The sequence below is a fragment of the Equus caballus genome, chromosome 1, assembly GCF_041296265.1.
Source record: "Equus caballus isolate H_3958 breed thoroughbred chromosome 1, TB-T2T, whole genome shotgun sequence".
In the NCBI taxonomy this organism is placed as follows: domain Eukaryota; kingdom Metazoa; phylum Chordata; class Mammalia; order Perissodactyla; family Equidae; genus Equus; species Equus caballus.
The window spans coordinates 158,556,176-158,576,436 of NC_091684.1; the positions used below are offsets into that span (position 1 = coordinate 158,556,176).

The 20,261-nt window shown below is 39.1% G+C and overlaps 1 protein-coding gene across 5 annotated transcripts in view; it reads left to right on the plus strand.

Moving 5' to 3' along the window:
• Positions 1-20,261, plus strand: part of TP53BP1 (tumor protein p53 binding protein 1) — a 91,585-nt gene that overhangs the window by 16,017 nt on the left and 55,307 nt on the right. For all 5 annotated transcript variants that reach the window (XM_001503100.7, XM_005603095.4, XM_014733637.3 and 2 more), the window contains exons 2-11: positions 1,503-1,729; positions 2,313-2,497; positions 2,694-2,787; positions 3,032-3,116; positions 11,384-11,511; positions 12,075-12,233; positions 12,582-12,711; positions 14,324-14,490; positions 15,802-15,928; positions 17,211-17,305. In XM_001503100.7, the coding sequence (XP_001503150.2) occupies positions 1,723-1,729; positions 2,313-2,497; positions 2,694-2,787; positions 3,032-3,116; positions 11,384-11,511; positions 12,075-12,233; positions 12,582-12,711; positions 14,324-14,490; positions 15,802-15,928; positions 17,211-17,305 (1,177 nt within the window). In that variant the 5' untranslated portion in view covers positions 1,503-1,722. The remainder of the gene's footprint in view (positions 1-1,502; positions 1,730-2,312; positions 2,498-2,693; positions 2,788-3,031; positions 3,117-11,383; positions 11,512-12,074; positions 12,234-12,581; positions 12,712-14,323; positions 14,491-15,801; positions 15,929-17,210; positions 17,306-20,261) is intronic.

The following is a 20,261-nucleotide window of genomic DNA, read 5'->3' on the forward strand; positions in this document are numbered from 1 at the left end:
TCCATTTTTGCTCCACTAATAAACCATTCTTGGGGGGCCGGCCCGGTGGCGCAGTGGTTAAGTGCGCATGTTCTGCTTTGGCAGCCTGGGGTCCCCTGGTTCGGATCCCAGGTGTGGACATGGCACGGTTCATCAAGCCATGCTGTGGTAGGCGTCCCACATATAAAGTAGAGGAAGATGGGCACGGATGTTAGCTCAGGGCTAGTCTTCCTCAGCAAAAAGAGGAGGATTGGCAAATGTTAGCTCAGGGCTGATCTTCCTCAAAAAAAAAAAAAAAAACAAACAAACCCATTCTGGGGAGCCTAATTATATTCTAGTTATAGCAACAATAGATTCTAGATTTTTCAGGGCAGTTTCATTTCAAGGAGTCTGTCCTTTTTGCCCATAAGTAACATATCCTCAGATGACATGCTTTGATTTTTGGTTTGGAAAATACGATCACTGTAATTTATAACAGCAGGGAGAAAATTGGTTGGTAGGATGCTCTACTTCAGCTTAGCCTATATCAGGTGCTGCACTGGGCATTTATAAGATTGGAGAATCATTGTTGGCGTTTGCCGAAGTCATCCTGAGCCTGGGGTTGAGAGAAAAAACTACCTTCTACTGAATGCCTACCATGTATATGCATGGCAGTGTGCTAGGTGCTTTGCCTATTGACAGCTGCTCTGGCTAGAATTCCATCCCAGATCCAAACACCACTTAAATTAAAAAAAATACATATTCCTCACGAGGCCTAGTTCATTAATACAAGTCACAGGTGCCACACCCTCTATAAGACCCTGGCACCATAATTAGGATAATAGACTCTCACGGCTTGGAGGGATCTTTGAGGTCATCTAGTTAAAGGGCGGCAGCTGTTCTCCTCAACAGGGAGTCTGAGAATCACTATGTCAATTCTCTTAAAGGGAGGTGCAAAAAAATGTCTGGGGCTATCGTCTCTGTAGGCTGCAATCCCATAAAAGATAGGGCAATGATAAGCCAACGTGAAGCTTGACTTACGTTCCAGACTGGAAAGGGCAATGGGAAAAAATATGACTTACTAGGGCCCTCGGACAATATAAAGGAGAAAAAAAAAACAAACCTAACAGAGACGTAATGTGAGGCCCTTGAATTCAGGTAGAGGCCCACAAAAGGGATCCTGATCGACACAAGTAAACCCCAAAGAGTTTGTCTCTTCATTTTCACCAGCTCTTAAGTAGTACTAGCCATCCTGGATCCTCTTCTTTGCCCTTTTATTGGAAAGCTGGGAAACCCTCTCCTTTTCCATGGAAGAGGGTGGGAGAGGGGGCCTTAAGGTGCATGAACGATGGAAAACAGGTTTTTTCTCTTATGTCTGAGGACTGGTGCAAACAATCGCCCTGGAGATAAGAGAATATATTTTACGCCCTCTCAAGGTCCCTTCAGTTCAAGGATACTGTCATTCTCTGGCAGTACTAGGGGGAGGGCCTGCAACGTCCATGCTGCCATGGAAACACGCCGCCGTGTTCCTTTTTCTTACGTAGGGCGGGGCACTCCGCCTCAGCCACCAATCATCCACGAGATTTCTTGAGTGGCGGGCAGCAGCAGCGAATGGGCGAACTGATACTGCGTGACGCCACGGGAAAAGGGGGAGTTCGCGGCCGGTGGCGGCGGTGGCGACAGCGGCGACCTGGGGATCGAGCTGGAGGGACCTGGGGAGCGTGCAGAGACCTCTAGCTCGAGCGCGAAGGACCTCCCGCCGGGATGCCTGGTACTGTTTGGAGGAAAGTGGGGGCGCAGTTAGCTCTCAAGGCTTGGGATTCGGGTCTGAAGGGATGGCTTACCGGAGGGGGCGGGGCGGCAAGCATGGCGGCGGTGACGGGGAAAGGGTTGGAGGGCCCTGAGGAGGGGGTGGGGAACCAGTAGCTTGGAAGGCTAGGTGGTCGTGAGGAAACGTGAAGGGCTCTGGGGGTTCAGGCGAACAGAGATTACAAAGCAGCCTTTTGGGGGGTGGTAGAGTCGCCAGAAAGATACAGAGAGCGTTGTGGGGGATGGAAAAAGGGGCGGGGAGAGAAGAGGTTAGCAAGGAGAGGAAAGGGTGTCTCCGGGAAGGTGATGGAAAAGAAGCGTGAGAGAGGGATAGACAGGTTGATTGTAAATACCAAGGAAATCAGGTATTGGGAGGTATGATAGGAAAGCGGATGCAGCAATTATAAATATAATGTTTTAATTGGAAGAGTCCTAGACTGGTCCCCTTTTCCACCTCTTGTACTTCCGCCCCATTATTTAAGCTCAGACTGCATGAGGAAGGCTAGTGAGTTACACAGAACTGATCTTTTGTTGATCCATTCCAGGGGAGCAGATGGACCCTACTGGAAGTCAGTTGGATTCAGATTTCTCTCAGCAAGACACTCCTTGCCTGATAATTGAAGATTCTCAGCCTGAAAGCCAGGTTCTAGAAGATGATTCTGGTTCTCACTTCAGTATGCTGTCTCGACACCTTCCTAATCTACAGACACACAAAGAGAACCCTGTGTTGGTGAGTGTTATCTTGTTTGGAAATGATTGAGCAGATGTTTTTTTCCTAGTCTGGACCACCGAGCAAATGTAAGTACTTAGGAGATCACTATGTTGGATAAATTTGGTTGGAAAAATGAAAGCAGCATGTTCACAAAGAAGTCTCATTTTGGACTATTTCGTATATAGTGGGGCTATTATATATGTATATTTTCTAGGATGTTGTGTCCAATCCTGAACAAACAGCTGGAGAAGAACAAGGAGACAGCAATAGTGGGTTCAATGAACATCTGAAAGAAAACAAAGCTGCAGGTGAGGTGTTTAAAGTTATTAGTCCCTTTTGCAAGGGTGCTGTTGTTGGAGCTGGGTAGATTTAAACATTACATGGGTGTGGTGAACGTATGAAAGGAAGTCTCGCACAGTATCTGGTGCATAGTAGGCACTCAGGTTGGTTTTCTAATGTAGCTGATTAGATTGGTATTGTCCACATTCCTGAGTTTGTATTAAAGTTTGGTGGTAAAGGCTTTTTGTGTTAATATCCAATTATTTTTTTCAGACCCTATGGATTCTTCTCATTTGGACGCATGTGGTTCTGTCAGTCAGGTCATTGAACAGTTACCTCAGCCAAACAGGACAAGCAGGTATACTAGTGTTTGAAGGAATTTATTTAAATTAATTAATGGAGCAATTCTTTTATCTGTACCTGTTGCCTCATCTCAAGGATAAAGGGATTAATCTTATTGTGAATTAGGGAGTGGGATTTGAGAATTGTATTAGCTAGTATTTTCTTATTACTTATAGCTGGAATCTCTTTTGTGAAGGTAACATTTTTTACACTTACATTGTTTAAATTGTAATCTGTCTTGTGCATGTGAAAACAAAATAAGCATTCCTTATTCTTAGTATAGATATGACTTATTGGTAGGAAAAAAAATCATCAAAAAAACATTTAGGTATATTATCAAAACTATTAGACATGCTTTTCACCAACCAGCCCAGTTTTAGACCCAGAATGTTTAGTTCCTACTCTAAACAGTATTCAGTTTTTGCTTTGTCTTATGTATCTTTACATTGTCCATAGTGAGTTTATCCTCTTTGTTAGGCACTAATTTGGTTGTTTGTACTCCCATTTAATTTCGTCCTTAAAGCAGCTGTGCAATAAAGACATTGTGTTACTTCCATTACATAGAGGGGAAACTGCTAGGCAAAGAAGTTAAATGACTTACTCTACAATGCATTGTTAGTAAGTGGCAGAGCTGGGCTTTGAGTTCTTCTGGCTCAAGTCCTCTTTCTTTTTTACTATCCAATGCTTCTCAGTCTTGTGCCCAAATTCTCCTAAGATCAAAGGAGAATGTAGACCATTTCAGGAGTCTTGGAGTGGCAGAGTAAAAAAGGGAGGTAGTCAGAGAGGAGAATTTGAGGTAGTGAAAGACTGTGGTTTTATGTCCAAAAAAGTTTTTGCATTCTATTTAATACTCTGTGTTTGCACATGAATTTTTTATCCCAAATCATCAATTGGATGCTTTAGAACAATCTGCAAATTGGTGGGCTTATTTTGGCTTGCTGATTGGTTTTATTTGGCCCACACAAGGTTATAAGATATATTTGAACTAATTGATAGGATTTAAAAATGGGGAAATTTCACATAAAACTTGGATTTCTGGTCTGGCGTTACTAGTCCAGAAGAAATGCAGCTGTTGCATTATTGGCAACAGTTGGTTGGAGCTGTGAGTAGCAGCCAGCTTAGATGGGGCATGAGTGCTGTGGTCTCTCATAGCCCCTACAACTTAGTGTTGTACTTGGACACTGAGACCAGGTGTTCTTTTGTCATTTATTATAGTGCTTGTGCTTTTCTTCTTAAACCTAGCTGCTTCACTCATTTATGTTACCTTGCTTTGCTTTCTGTAGGCATTTAAGTTTATGTTAACCTCTTTAGGAACATGTGCCAGGCTTATCTACTATATTTTTGTGGCTCAGCACACTGGTTTGAACCAGTGGGGACAGGAAGTGTACATTACTCTCATTGTAAATGAAGCAGTGCTGGTTGAGAAGTCCCATGTTACTTCTTTTCCCTTTTGGCGTCAATGTGTTGCTGTTTCTCCAAAAAAACACTTGAATGCTTACATTCAGTAAATGTGCAGGCATTGTGGCAGGTGTTGTGAAGGGACTTTGCCATCATGGAGCTTATAATTTAATAGGGAAGACAGATAGACATTAAATCATTACACAAATAGCTATTCATTTATAATTGTGATCATTGCAAAGAGGGAAAAAATAGAATATATAGCCTAATCTTGGGGCTAGGAGAAAGCCTTTTTGAGGAATGTGATCTAAACTATAAATATGAATTTGTTAGGCATGGTTGAAGGGCTGGAGAGAATTGTGGCATGTGAGAGGAGGAGCTTTCCAGACAGAGGGAACTGCATGTGCAAAGGTTATAAAGCTGGAAAGAATTTGAGGTTGATTCCAAAAGAATGAAAGCTCTTCAAAACACATGTATATTGATCTCTTTATATTGCGTTTAGTCATTAATGCAGATATTTTGAAAACTGCTTGTGAACTTTTCTACGTCATAAAATTCCAAAAAATCTTCCTTTCTTATGTAGTATCCTATTGATGTAAGCCAATGGGTCTAAACATGGAGCATCTTAAAAAATATAATACTGAAAAAATAATGGATATTTTTGTATCTCCCTTAAACATTTTTTTTTTTAAATTGAGATGCTTGTAGATTCACATGCAGTTGTAATAAATAATGCAGAGAGGTCCATTGTACACTTGGTCCAGTTTCTCCCAGTGGTGACATTTTGTAAAACTGTAGTATAACGTCACAACCAAGATACTGACATTGATAAAATCCACTGAACTTATTCAGATTTTCCCAGTTTTACTTGTACTCGTGTGTGTTAATTTTTATATAGTTTAATCACCTGTGTAGGTTTGTGTATCCTCCACTATGGTCCAGATACTGAGCAGGCCCAATACCACAAGAATCCCTAGTGTTGCCTGCCCTTTTTTTTTTTTAAGATTTTATTTTTTTCCTTTTTCTCTCCAGAGACCCCTGGTACATCGTTGTATATTTTAGTTGTGGGTCCTTCTAGTGTGGCATGTGGGACGCCGCCTCAGCATGGCTTGATGAGCGGTGCCATGTCCGCACCCAGGATTCGAACCATCAAGACACTGGGCCACCTGCAGCAGAGTGTGCGAACTTAACCACTCGGCCACGGGGCTGGCTCCTGGTGTTGCCCTTTTATCACCACGCTTACCTCCCCCTCCCGCACCTGAACTCCTGGCAGCCACAAATTAAAATTGTCCTCCATCTGTAAAATTTTGTCATTTCAAAATGTTATATAAATGGGATCATACAGTGTGTAACCTTTTGGGATTAGCTGTTTTCCGTCAGCATGACTCCCAGGAGATCTGTCCAAGTTGTTGCGTGTATCAATAGTTCATTCCTTTTTGTTGCTGAGTAAGTAGTTCCATGGTATGGATATGCCACGGGTTTTTGTTTTTGTTTTTGTTTTTTTTTGAGGAAGATTAGCCCTGAGCTAACTGCTGCCAATCCTCCTCTTTTTGCTGAGGAAGACTGGCCCTGAGCTAACATCTGTGCTCATCTTCCTCTGCTTTATATGTAGGACGCCTGCCACAGCATGACGTGCCAATCGGTGCCATGTCCGCACCCAGGATCTGAACTGGCAAACCCTGGGCCGCCGAAGTGGAACTTGCCCACTTAACTGCTGTGCTACTAGGCCGGCCCCTGCCACAGTTTGTTTAACCATTTACCTGTTTGAAGGAAGTCTGGGTTGATACTGGTTTTTGGTTATTAGAGATAAAGCTGCTATGAACATTTGCCTACAGGTTTTTGTGTGAACGTAAGTCTTCCTGTTTCTAGGGTGAATGGCCAGATGGACAGTTGCTTGGTCCTATGGTAGTTCCATGTTTAGTTTTATAAAAAACTGTCAAACTGTTTTCTAGAGTGTTTGTATCATTTTATAGTCCCGTTATCAATGTATGAGAGATCCATTTTCTCTCGTTTAGTGTTGTCACTATTTTTTATTTTAGCCGTTCTGTTAAGTGTGTAGTGATAGCTCATTCTGGTTTTAATTTGTGTTTCCCTAATAGCTAATAATGATCAACATCTTTTCATGTGCTTATTTGCTAGCTGTACATCCTCTTCAAGGAAATGTCTGTTCATATCTTTTGCCCATTTTCTAATTGGATTGTTTTTTTTTTTGTTGTGTTTTCAGAGGTCTTCATATATTCTGGATACTAGTCCTTTGTAGGATATGTAGTTTACAAATATTTTCTCTCATCCTTAGCTTATCTTTTCATCCTCTTCGGAGAGTTTTTCTCAGAGCAGGTTTTTAATTTTGATGAGATCAGTTAAATATTTTTAACAGTAATATAAATACAGAGTTTATTTTAAAAAGAGCTTATAATGAAAAGCAAAGAGTCGTTTCCCACCCTTGCTTCCCTTTCACAGAGGCAACCCACTTTAAATGTTTGTATTTTTACTTCTTTGGGAGGTTATCTTCCTAGCTCTTAATACTTTTGTAAAACTAAGTAACACTATTGTACTCCCTTTTCTGGTTTTATCAGATTAAGACAGTTGAGTTCCATAACGAAGGATAAGGATTTAACTCACAACACTCTTCCAATTTTTTTTTTTTTAAAGCAGGGAAGGATTTGCCCTGAACTAACATCTGTTGCCAACCTTCCTCTTTTTTTTTTCATTCCAAAGCCCCCCAGTGCATGATTGTATATCCTAGATGTAAGTCCTTCTAGTCCTTTTTTTTTTTTTTTGAGGACGATTAGCCCCCTGAGCTAGCATCTGCCATCAATCCTCCTCTTTTTGCTGAGGAAGATGGGCCCAGAGTTAACATCTGGACCCATCTTCCTCTATTTTATATGTGGGATGTCTGCCACAGCATGTCTTGATAAGCAGTGCATAGGTCTGTGCTTGGGATTTGAACCAGTGAACCGTGGACCGCTGAAACAGAGTTCATGAACTTAACCGCTACACCAAGAGGCTGGCCCCTCTAGTTCTTCTGTGTGAGCCACTGCCACAGCAGGGCAGCTGACAGACAGGTGATGTGGTTCTGTGACTGGGAAACGAACCCTGGCTGCTGAAGTGAGAGCGCTGAACTGTAACCACTAGACCATCAGGGCTGGCCCCCCAACTTTTGATAATAATAATTTTATTTTATTGGCTAATTTTGTACTTCTAAATAATATATTTAAACCTTTGCTTTCTTTTAGACAGTGGAGAAAAGTTTAACATCAGTACCATTTTTTGTCTGTAATCTGATTTATTTCACTTGTCTTCTGATTCACATAATCATTCTGTAAATATTTATTGTTTCCCGTATGCCAAATACTGTTGAGTTTTGGGCATACAAAGTGATCAGAGGAGATAAAAATCCTCGACCTTAATATAGCTTATGTTTTTTATGGGATAGAGCAATACATGATAAATAAGTAAAATATATAGTATGTTAGACACTGATGGGGCTAAAGAGAAAAATAAAGCAGAGAGGGGATAGGAAACATCAAAGGAGTTGCAAGTTTAGATAGGGTGCTTCTCTGATCTGACATTTGATTAAAATCTTGAGTAAGTGATCTCTGCTGTAGCTGGCATAAGTACAGTCCAAACATAGAGAACAGCAAGTGCAAAGGCCCTCAGACATGAGTGTGCCTGGGATATTTGAGAAATGGCAAGGAGGTTAGCGTGGCTGGAGTGGAGTGATTGAGAGGAGTGGAAGAAGAGGTCACAGAAGTAAAGGAGGGACCAACGTATGTAAGGCCTTGTGGGTCACTGCGAGGAATTTGGCTGTTACTCTTAGCGAGGTAGAAAGCCATTTAAGGGTTTTGAGCAGAGGAATGACGTGACCTGACTTAGATTTTAACAGGGTCACTCGCCTGCTGGATCAAGAATAGACTAAAGGATATACAATTTTTTTGTCAGTTATACTTCAGTAAAGCTGGGAAAAAATAAAGATAAAAAATAAAAAGAATAAATAAAAGAAGCTATTTAAATTAAATTAAAAAAAAATAGACTGAAGAGAGGAGCAAGGGCTGCAGCAGGAAGACCAACTAAGAGACTATTGAAATAATTTAGGCAGAATATGACAGTGGCTATATCAGAGTAGAAGTGGATGAAGAGTGGTGAGGTTCTGGGTTTTTGAAAATAGAATTCAAAGATTGGATGTGCAGTATGAGAGAAAGGAAGGAGGTAACAATGATTCCACGGTTTTGGTTTGAGAACTGAAAGAATGGAGTTGCTGTTAATTGAGATGGAGAAGACTGCAGGAGAAGGTCAGTTTTAGAGATGTTAAAGTTGAGCTGCCTTTTGAATAGCCAGTTGGAGGCAATTTATATGCAAGTCTGGAGCTCAGGAGGAGGGTCTAAGCTGGAGATTTCAATCACAGAGTCATAAGCATATGGATGTTATTCAAAGCCGTGAGTGTGGATAAGATCACTAAGGAGGTGGGTAGAGGTGAAGAGGTCCAAGGTCTCACTGAGCCTACCAACATGTAGAAGTCAGGGACATGAAGAAAAAACACCAAAAGAGACTGAGGAAGATGTGTGTGTGGTTTGTGCTGTCTTTCATTGCTGTTCTGCTTTTTGTCATATTTGCTCTTGGACTTTCTTCCCCTGCATTTCCCAAGGTCGTGTATCTAGTCCTGCCAGTTATACGGTAATGTTCCATTTTATTTTTGTGGAAATCTTTACTTAGTCCTTTTTCTCTTCCTTGAATCATGGTCCTCAACTTTGTAAATTTATGTTTTCACCTCTTTTATGCTTTTAAAGTTATGTTTAGTAGTCTTTGTATGAATTATTAAATGTATGGAAAGTTACAAAGAAGCAAAAAATGTCATCTATAATTCTGCCACCCAGAGGCTAATTGCTGTAAACATTTTGGCATATTTTCCCTCTTTTTTTGGTGCACTTGCTTTACATAGTTGACATGTGGAAAGTAAAAGGTTATTTGCTGACCTTTGTACATGAGTGTTTTTCGACAACTCAAAATAACATTGTCCCTGAGTTTTTTATTTTACAAGTTTAAACCCAAAGAAGCAGTGAAAGGATAATGTACATTTGTTCTGTGTGTGTGTGTGTGTGAGATTATGTGTATGCGTATGTATATATAAAATATACTCTTCTGGGGGGGGCTGGATCATTTGAAACTAAGTTGCAGATGTCATAGTTCCCCTTAAATACTTTAGCATTCATCCCCTAAGAGTAATACATTATCCTATATAATCTTAATACTATTATCACCACCTAAGAAAATATAAATTCCGTAATACTAATAATATAGTTCATATTCAGATTTTCCCAATTGTCTCAAAGATGTCTTTTATATATATAAAAAAATATATATTTATATAAGTATGTATAAATGGAATTTGGTATATATAACAGTATATATAAATAAAATATTTATTTATATGTAGTTATATACATATATAGTTATATAAATAAATATATAGTTTTTTTATCCAGGACCCAATCCAGGTTTACACATTGTATTTGGTTGTTTTAAATATTTTTAATAGCTGTATAATATATCACTTTATGGATTATGAAATTATTTAATCATTCCCCTAATGCTGGCCTTATAGATTGTTTTTTTCTTTTCTTTTCTTTTTTTTTGCTGAGGAAGATTTGCCCTGAGTTAACATTTGTTGCCATCTTCCTCTTTTTTGCTTGAAGATTTTCCCTGAGCTAACATCTTTTGCCAGTCTTCCTCCTTTTTGCTTGAGGAAGATTCACCCTGAGCTAACATCTGTGCCAGTCTTCCTCTCTTTTGTGTGTGAGTCACCACCACAGCATCACCACTGATGAGGGGTGTAAGTCCCAGCCTGGGAACTGAACCTGGGCCGCCAAAGTGGAGCATGCCGAACTTAACCTGTAGGCCATGGGGCCGGCCCCTAGACTGTTTCTTAATCACAGTAAACTTTGAGGAATAAGTTTATACAAGAATCTTTCCACATTTCAAAGTATTTCTTATAATTGAAATAGAAATTACTGGGTATGAACATTTTTTAGAGCTCTTAATACATATCTCCAAATTGTTCTCCAGAAAGGTTGTGTTAGTTTATACTCATAAACAAGTGTGTGATAATGGTTGTCTTACCTCAGGTTTGGACAGCACTGAATAGTAGTATGGTATTTATATATATAAATTTTCTGATTTGATTGGCAACATTTGATTTTCTGATTTCTCACATGTATAAAGATAGATACTTGTATTTCTTTTTTTGTGAGATGTCTTTTCTTTAACCATTTATCTCTTGGGGTTCTTCATATGAATTGCTCATATTTTTATGGAGACTATTCTTTTGTTAATATTTGTTAGAGATATTTTTTCCTAATTTTGATTTGTCTTTTACTTTTGTTTATTATGCTTTTTTACTTGTAATGTTAACTTCTTTTAAATACATAGGCCTCTTACCTGAATTTTATTTAGCTGTTCTGGTTCTGTCTATGTATTCTAAGATTTTTTATTAAAGTATTTTTGGGAACTGTGTCTGGTTTAATAGATGTATTTTTGAGTCCCTTCCCTGCACATCTTGTGCACATCTTCTCTTGTCACTTGTCAGTAACTCTTGAGTGCAAGATTTTTCTGTCCCTGCTCATGCCTTTTCAGAGAAAGATAAAATTCAAGTATGTTTGTTCTGTTCCTCTGTTTAATATTTGTGTTACTTAATTCTGTATGGTGTTTTGAGATATTAACCTTTTAGGTGCTTTCTGTAGAAAGAAGCACTAGTGGGGTGAGGTTTTTTACTTTTTCAAATTTGCTTAAAAGGTGGTTGCTCTGTGGGGAGTCACAATAAAATTCAAAGAATGCTTTGAGCAAAGTGTCCCAACCTATCTGGGAACACATGATTGTGTCTTTCCGTAGTGTTTTGGGAATGTCAGTGGAATCTGCTCCTCCTGTGGGGGAAAAGAAGGAAGAAAAGATGGAAGAGGAGAAAGAGGAAAAGGAAGAAGATACTCCAGACAATAACACACACTCTCTTGGTGCTGAAGGTAGCTTTATCCCTTTTTCAGGATAGTAGCTTGTTCTAAGTCCCTTTATTGTAAGCATGCAGATATTGGAATTTTTCCTTTTGATCAGGTTATAGATTTCTCATCATTAAAATGAGACTAGTCATTAGGAAATTTGCTCATAGTCCACCCAATTTGGTGTTCAGCAATTTGTAGCTCATTGGATAGCCCCCTTTCTGCATATTGACTCTTCCTTTTTTTGTATTCATTTGGTTTTGAAATATTTTTGGCCTGTATGCTTTGTGGAATGGAAATACAATCTGAGTTGCTGTGTGTCTGGGTAAGGTTTCTGTAAATTGTCAGGAAGTAGACATAGTCTACCTGTATTAGGTACTTGTAAGGTTTTATAGTATGTTAAGTTTTTGCTTCATTGCACATTTTTCCCCTTCACTTTTAGTATTTTTATTCTTAATTTTGAAAAATTTTGGGAGGGCAGAACTTTGATGTGAAGGACTTAACGTGGCCCTCTTTTGCTAAGGGACAGCAGCTTGCATAGTGCATAATATTGTGGGATGATATCTAATTTCTTGGCATTCTGTTTCTAGATCCTGCCTCATCACAGTTGGGCTTTGGGGTTCTGGAACTCTCCCAGAGCCAGGATATTGAAGAACATACTGTGCCATATGAAGTAGACCGAGAGCCTTTGCAGTCAGTAACCACCAACTCTGGTTATACTAGACTATCTGATGTGGATGCTAATGTTGGTATGAAACATGTTTTCTGGCATTTGGAGTTGTTTATAAGCATTTTCCTGCCATCCTAGAGCTAGTTGTTTTTTCCTTGTTACATTTCATAGCTGACTAAGTTAATATAGTAAAGTTGCACAGTTGTCTGGCAAATACTTATCAGTTGATGGCTTGCAGATTAGGTTTTTTGTAAGTGGGTTATTGGTTATTTTCCTTTTTGGAATGATACCTGTAAATATTTTCAAATTAGACTTCTTTCTATTAAAGTCTTTGCTTTAGGGAATCATTCAGGACTACTTCTAGTACTTTGAAAAATTAATATCTCCTTCCTGACTTCTAAAACTTCCTGTCTTCTAAAACTTCAAGCAATTAAACATGAAGAACAGTCCAATGAAGATATCCCCAAGACAGCACAGCCCAGCAAGGGTGTCCTCATAGCAGGACAGCCCAGTAAGGATGTACATGTGGTAGAAGAGCAAAATCCACCACCTGCAAGGTAAACCATATTCTTTCTAGAAAGTAGTTTTGAGTTTCTGCTATAGTGCTGTTTCACTTGGCCAGGTGAAAACGTGTTTTAGATATTGTTGATTTTGTGTTTTTTTCTCATACTGGGCATATTTCTGTCCAATAGAAACACTGATTATTTATGAATTCTTGTTGTGTCCTCATCTTATCTTTAGGCATATTATAAAGCTCTTTTATTGTGGCTGTAACTATAAGCATGACTCCTTAATCTTTGGTTGCTATGCCTCCTCTCTGATCTTTGTTTATAGAGGCATTATCTTTGAGAGGTCTTCCTAGCTTCTCTAGTGTTTTGAGGAGTCACACAAATATTATATTTGAAAGTCTACTGTTTGTTTTTTTTTCCTGAGGAAGATTTGCCCTTAGTTAACATCTGTTGCCAATCTTCCTCGCTTTGCTTGAGGAAGACTAACCCTGAGCTAACATCTGTGCCAGTCTCCCTCTATTTTGTGTGTGGGTTGCCACCACAGCATGGCTGCCAATGAGTGGTGTAGGTCTGTGCCTGGGAGCCAAACCCAGGCTGCTGAAGCAGAGCGTGCTGAAGTTAACCACTAGGCTACAGGGCTGGCCTGAAAGTCTATTGTTTCTATACTTGATGAGTGCCCAGATTGCTTTGGGTCCTCAGGTATCCTACATCTGGTAGTTTATGGTATAGATGCAGGGAGGTATTTTTTCCCCAAGTCCTTTAGGCTCTTAACTTGGTAGGAATTGGGCAGTAAAGCTCTGCTCTGCCTGTGGTGATTGTTGTATCCAAAACAGCCTTGCCTCTGGTCAACAGCTCAAGTTTGAATGTGGCAGAGGAAAAGTAGATGCTTCCAATCTGGGGTAGGGGGTGAATAAACATTCAGTATTGTTTTGTTACTTCCTTCTATAGAAACAATGGGGCATAGGGTCCTGATCAAAGTTGAATATCAAGAGTAGTTGTCTACTGCAAAATACTCAGCTTAACAGGGGCTGACTTTTTAGGCTTTTCTTTAGGAAGTTTCACTCTAGCTAGTTTTGCTATTCTCTTTACTTGGGGAATGGTAGAATAGGTGAACCTCATAAGTCTCTGTAAAGAAGCCAGCAATGAGTGCCTTACGTGTGTGAGTAGTATTGGTGTGAAGGAATCTTGGTTTGGGGCTTAGGTTGAGTAGATCAAATAGAAAAGGTCAGTAAAAGGTAATGTGTGTGGCACTGTCACAGAGGATAATTCACACCCAAACCCTTTTTGTGTAAGGTCATCCTTAGGACTGGTTGTGGTCTGGATCAGAATCCTTCATGCATGTCTAGATAACAGCATATATAACCAGAATCCCTAAATCACTCATCAGAAATCTTGGACAGCATGCAGCACAGCAGTGAACAGAGTAGAAAAGAGGCATTGCTCTGTGACAGACTGAGACCGGCTTTGAAATGGGCTGATGGCTTTGTATCATTATAAAAAGTAGCTTATTTCACTTTCCATAAATAGTTATATAGATGAGAGCTGTTGGAATTTTTGAAATTATTAAAGGAAAACACACAAAGCAGGAAAAGTTTCTTAGTTCAAAGATGAAAGCATTTGAACATAGCAACTTTTTCTTCTCGTGATTTGAATTTCCTAGGTCAGAGGACATGCCTTCTAGTCCCAAAGTATCTTTTGCTGCTGTGGAAACAAAAGAACAAATACCTGCTCAAGAACTTCTGGAAGGTGGACTGCAGATTCAGAAGTCAACAGAGCCTGAGGTTTTGTCAACTCAGGAAGACTTGTTTGACCAGACTAATAAAATAGGTACAAAGAGTAATTTAGTTGCTATAGCATCTCTTCTCCAAAGATCTAAACTTTTATTTCTGTTCTGAGGCTACTGCTTAAGTTAGAAGGCACTTTATATGTATGCTGATGTGTTTGTTATAGAAGAAAAATATGTTTCTAGCTGATTAATGAGAAGGGCTTTTTGGGAGTGATTATTATTTAACATTTTAACATAATTTTCTCTCTTTTATGGAAATAGAGATATTGAGGAATAACAGCTAATAATATAGTAAATTTAATATTATGGACAGAGTAACTATTGTTCATCATAGGTCTTCAAATCTTAAATATTATGATACTAAAATATAAGTTTTTCATATTCATCTGGGTAATAGTCTACTTGCTCATCTCTTTATTAGTTCATCTACTACAAATAGGAAGTTATGGTCTAGCAGAAAGAACATAAAGCTTGGAAGACTAGCTAGTATTTGTTTTACATTTTTTTAACTCTCTTACCAATCCCCTTTTCCACAACCTCAGAGTCAGAAAGCTTCAATAATAACCAGCAAAATATAATGTGTTGGTTGTAAGGGGGAAGAAGAGAAGGTTATGTTCCTTTACTATGCTGTGAATGTGTGCAAGACATTTAGCGGGTCACCAAGAAAACCTTTTTTGGTCTCTCGCTAAAGCTATATGGCTATATTTAAGAAATTCCTTTATACTTGAGATTAATACCACTGATACTCCATCTTTTACTAAGGGGAAGGGACCAACAGAAGACACTTTATAGTATGAATCAGCAATGGCTGCTCATGTATCCTTTTACTAATGCATTAGTATTTTCTGTCTCCTTTGAGGAAGCCCAGGTTCTAATGATGAAAATTACTGCATTCATGTCATCAGGTGTCATGTGCATTGTTTTGACTTCTCCCATCTTCATCATGGCATGAGCTTTACTTCACTTTAGGTAGATCTTGGAATGAAAGGCTCATTTGCTGTTTTATAATAGAAGCTTCACAAGAAAGAAGAGTAGCCAAGCAGAGGTATAAGGATTCTGGCTTTTCCTCTTCAAGCTTCAATCATAATAGAAAGAACTAAGGAATTTTTTGTCACTTCTTTATTAAAGAACCCATGATTTAGAAGGGAGGGGGTGCATTTAATGATCACTCAAGATTTGTGTTAGGGTGGCATTCCATTAAGTGTAGTACAATTAGAAAACAGTTTCTGTCCTCTTGGGACATGGTTGGAAATAGGAACATTACTCTTTGTAGTTCTGAGTGGGTTTTTTTGACTATTCAATAATGTCAGTCTGAGAAGTAAATGCGACTAGAATTTTTTTTTTTCCGGTAGCTTCTGGTGGTTGCTCTACTCCTTCAAGGGAAGAAGGTGGGTGTTCTCTGGCTTCCACACCTGCCACCACTCTGCAACTCCTGCAGCTCTCTGGTCAGAGATCCCTTGTTCAGGAGAGTCTGTCCATGTAAGTAAGCCCAAAATAGCTCTTCCAAGAAAACATATGCCTGAGGGTCTTAGGCTAAGGTTGAAAGAGCTAAAATTGTCTGCTAGTCCAGAGTTTTTTTAAACCAAAAGGTAAACTCTAGGCTTTAGAATTTTGGAGGTAAGAACTTAGTGGAACTGTTGAAGGCAGGTAGCTCTGCTTTCTCATTTGAAAGTTTTATAACAGTAGCCCAAAGATTTCACTAGGGAAGAAACTGCCCAGTTATCTAGAGACTGTTATACATCCAGAACTAAGCAGTCTCCTCCTCCATTTGGTTAGGACTTTTTCCCGTTTAACAGTTTAGGGGCGGAGAATAGGTTATTCTACAGTTAGCAGTTGTTGGATTTCTTTACCTCTGTGTTTTAAGACAAAGAAATTTTTTATTTTTTTACAAATAAAAATGTGTATTATTTTCCTAATATTAGGCAAAAAATGGAGTAAATTTTCTTATGTCTAAAATCTGCAGATGAATTTATTTGTTTTTTGGAGGAAGATTAGCCCTGAGCTAACATCTGCCACCAATCCTCCTCTTTTTGCTGAGGAAGACTGGCCCAGAGCTAACATCTGTGCCCATCTTCCTCTATTTTGTATGTGGGACGCCTGCCACAGCATGGCTTGACAAGCAATGCATATGTCCACACCTGGGATCCGAACTGGCCAACCCTGGGCCGCCCAAGTGGAACATGCAAACTTAACTGCTACGCCACCCATCTGGCCCCTGAACTTATTTTTTAGCACTATGTTATCCGGCTTTTCAATTATGATGTTCTTGTGTCTGATCATTCACTTTCTCTTGTAATTATATGGCTTTACTGTTACTCTTTTTTTTTAGATTTTATTTTTTTTTCCTTTTTCTCCCCAAAGCCCCCCAGTACATAGTTGCATATTTTTAGTTATGGGTCCTTCTAGTTGTGGCATGTGGATGCTGCCTCAGCATGACTTGATGAGCAGTGCCATGTCCGCGCCCAGGATCCAAAGTGGTGAAACCCTGTGCCGCCGAAGCGGAGCGCGTGAACTTAACCACTTGGCCACGGGTCTAGCTCCTTTTTTTTTTTTTTCTTTTTAAATATTAACTTCAATATGTCTAGTGTGAGAAATAGTTATATTATTCATGGTTCTTCCACCAGCCTCAGGTAGCTGTTTGAGACAAATACCGATAAGTATTTGTCTGAATGACTTAGATATTTTTGCTATTAAAAAGTGAAAAACAAAGGCAAAATTGTGGCTGTGGTAAAATAACCTGTGATTCTCTCTTTATATGAAGGAATTCCTCAGATCTTGTTGCTCCTTCCCCTGATGGTTTTCGATCGACCCCATTTATTGTTCCTAGCAGTCCCACAGAGCAAGAAGGGAGAAAAGGTGAGCTCTATTGACCTCAGATTAGAAGAGGAGCAGCGTTTCTGCCTTGCGTAATGTACTGTTTCTTTATATGTTAGAACACTGTGACCTAAACTGTTGAGTAGGACTCATGTCTGTTTAACCTTCAGGGATGTGGCCTAGTGTAAAGTGCTCTGCTCAGTTCTTTGCTCTTCTAGCACTGATTCTTCTGAGAATTCTGTGGGTTGAGGAAGATTGCTGCTAACCTAACATCTGTGCCAGTCTTCTTCCATTTTGTATGTGGGACGCCATCACAGTGTGGCTTGGTGAGCAGATGTAGTTCTGTGCCTGGGATCCAAAACCCTGAAGGCTGGGCCCCCGAAGCACAGTGTGCAAACTTAACCACTGGGCCAGCCCTGAGAATTCTGTATTTTTGACTTAATTTTTAAAAAGACATTTAAGGGAAAATTTTTATATTTTTAAAGTTGAACTCGAATTAGTATGGTGAAGAACTGGGTTTATTACTAATGCCTCAGTAGTTCCCAGCAACATGTTAACATGTTGTTGGTGAGAGGGAATCAAAAATAGTTTCTTTTTCTCTTATAAGTTATTTTCACTATTATCAAAGTAGTTTTTGCCAAAGAGTGGTTAGGAGCAGATGGTAGAAATTTTGACTTCATTCACTTCCTCCTTTGAGGACCTAGTGATTATATATTACTTTATTCACAAGAAAGCTTTCCTTTTTAATTTATCTCATTATCTAAACCTCCTTTGTTCTGTCCTACTTTCCTATCCAGTCATTCACGATATTTTTATATTCCTACTGCTTCTACAGAGGCTTTTCCAATAAATTCCATGATTTTCTCCTTTTCATTCTTTCACATACCAATAATGGTACAATAGCTATTATTTATTGAGCACGTTGTGTGTACTAGGCACTGTTCTTTGCACTTCTCTTTGGTTCTAGGTGCTTCTCTTTGTTTTTGTTCATTGAATCCTCACAACAATCTTAAGTAGGTGTTACTGTTCTCCGCGTTTTACAGATGAGAAAATGGAGGCACAGAGAGATTTCACAACCAGTAAGTCATAGAGGCAGGATTTGAACTTAGGCAGCTGCCTCCAGAGCCTCTGCTCTTATCTGTCTTGTATATGCCTCCTATGATATCCTGCTGTCTCTGCTCTTGAGTGATGTAAATATAGAAATATGTTTAACTGTTTTTCAAGTGTAATTTATCTATGACAAAAGTTAATCTTAAACTTTCTTCTGCCACAAAGCTTGTATCTGACTGTTTCTCTTGAAATCAGTTGTAGGTATCCAAATGGACTAATACCATTCTAAACATAACACGATTAGTGATATCTTCAGTAAAAGATAAAAGTGAATCCATTCTACAAAAAATCCTGTTAGTGCAAGTTGTTTGATTTATACTTAAAACCATGTCTTCTTTCTGTAGTGTGAACACTGAAGATATGTAAAGATAATTATATTAAAAATGCTTTCTCCCTGATTGTGAACATAATTAGTATTCATTGTAGACAGTTGCAAAAGCATATAGGAAAGTAATGAGAAAATAAAAACACCTGTGATGTCATAATCCAGATAGAACTATAATTAGTATTTGGATATATTGCCTTTCAGAGTGTTTTCTATGCATAAATATAAGGAAGTATCTTTGCATAATTGGGATTATGTTATGTATATGATTCAGTGTTCTTTTTTTTTTTATGTAACATACTGTATTTTCCCTTGTCAATTGTATTTTAGATTTAATGCATTTGCTTAATATGTGCATAACTGTTTGTGGGATTGTTTATGTTTTTTTGTATTTATTTTTGTTTTTTGCTATGTAAGATTATTAACCTAAAGCCTTTTTATATGTAGTGCTTAGAACAGCAGTCCTTAATAAGTGCTTTCTCATGGTGAGAAAGATCAAAAGGTGTAATGAAAATACTTAACATAGCTGTGGCAGCTCCAGAACCCAAACCTAGCATTTAGACTGGAATGTGAGGTTGAGGTCAAGCTAAGCAGGGAGGGTACATATTGAGGTTGTGGGTATCTGGTAGCATGAGTGTGGGTTATAGGGAAAAACTCAGTGGTATAGGTAGTTTGTGAGAGTGGTCTAGAGGAAGCCTGTTTGAGGTCAAGTTGTAAGATAGGGGAAAAAGAGTTGACGAATCAAATACCTAGCTAGCAAGGCTGGCTCTGAGGAAGATCCTGTTGGCCTACAAGTCAGTCGTGTACTATGGGAAAGCAGTGTCTGTGTGTGTGTTTCCCTCGTGAGCAATTTGTTTCAGGATTAGTGTCTCATACTTAGTTCTTTGGCAAATCAGTGCTGATTGGCACTGACAGATTTCTTTTCTTCTTCTGTATTTGTCCTGGCATCCATCTCTCTGCACTTAGCAGTTGTTAATGCAAATATAATGAGTTCATAGATATGTAGATGTTTACTTAGGAGTGGTGAACAAGTTCACTTCCTTTCAAGACCTGTGGCAGGATATACGATCATTAAATTAGATGGTATTAATGTGGGCATTCCTGTGCAAAATGTGAAAAACTGAGCTATAATCAAGAAAGGGGCTCAGAGGAGCCAAGTTAATTTAACATTTCATATGGATGGGTGGTTATCTCCAGATGAAGCCCATTTTTTTTTTGTTTGTTTGTTTAAAGATTTTATTTTTTTCCTTTTTGTCCCCAAAGCTCCCCGGTACATAGTTGTATATTCTTAGTTGTGGGTCCTTCCAGTTGTCGCATGTGGGACGCTGCCTCAGCGTGGTTTGATGAGCAGTGCCATGTCCGCGCCCAGGATTCGAACCGACGAAACACTGGGCCGCCTGCAGCAGAGTGCGAGAACTTAACCACTCTGCCACGGGGCCAGCCCCAGGATGAAGCCCATTTTCATCTGTATCTCAGTATTTTGAAAGTGTAGACCTCCCTTCTCTGGGGGAAGAAAATATGTTAGATTTCTAGGACTTAATTTACTCATAATCTATCAGCTTT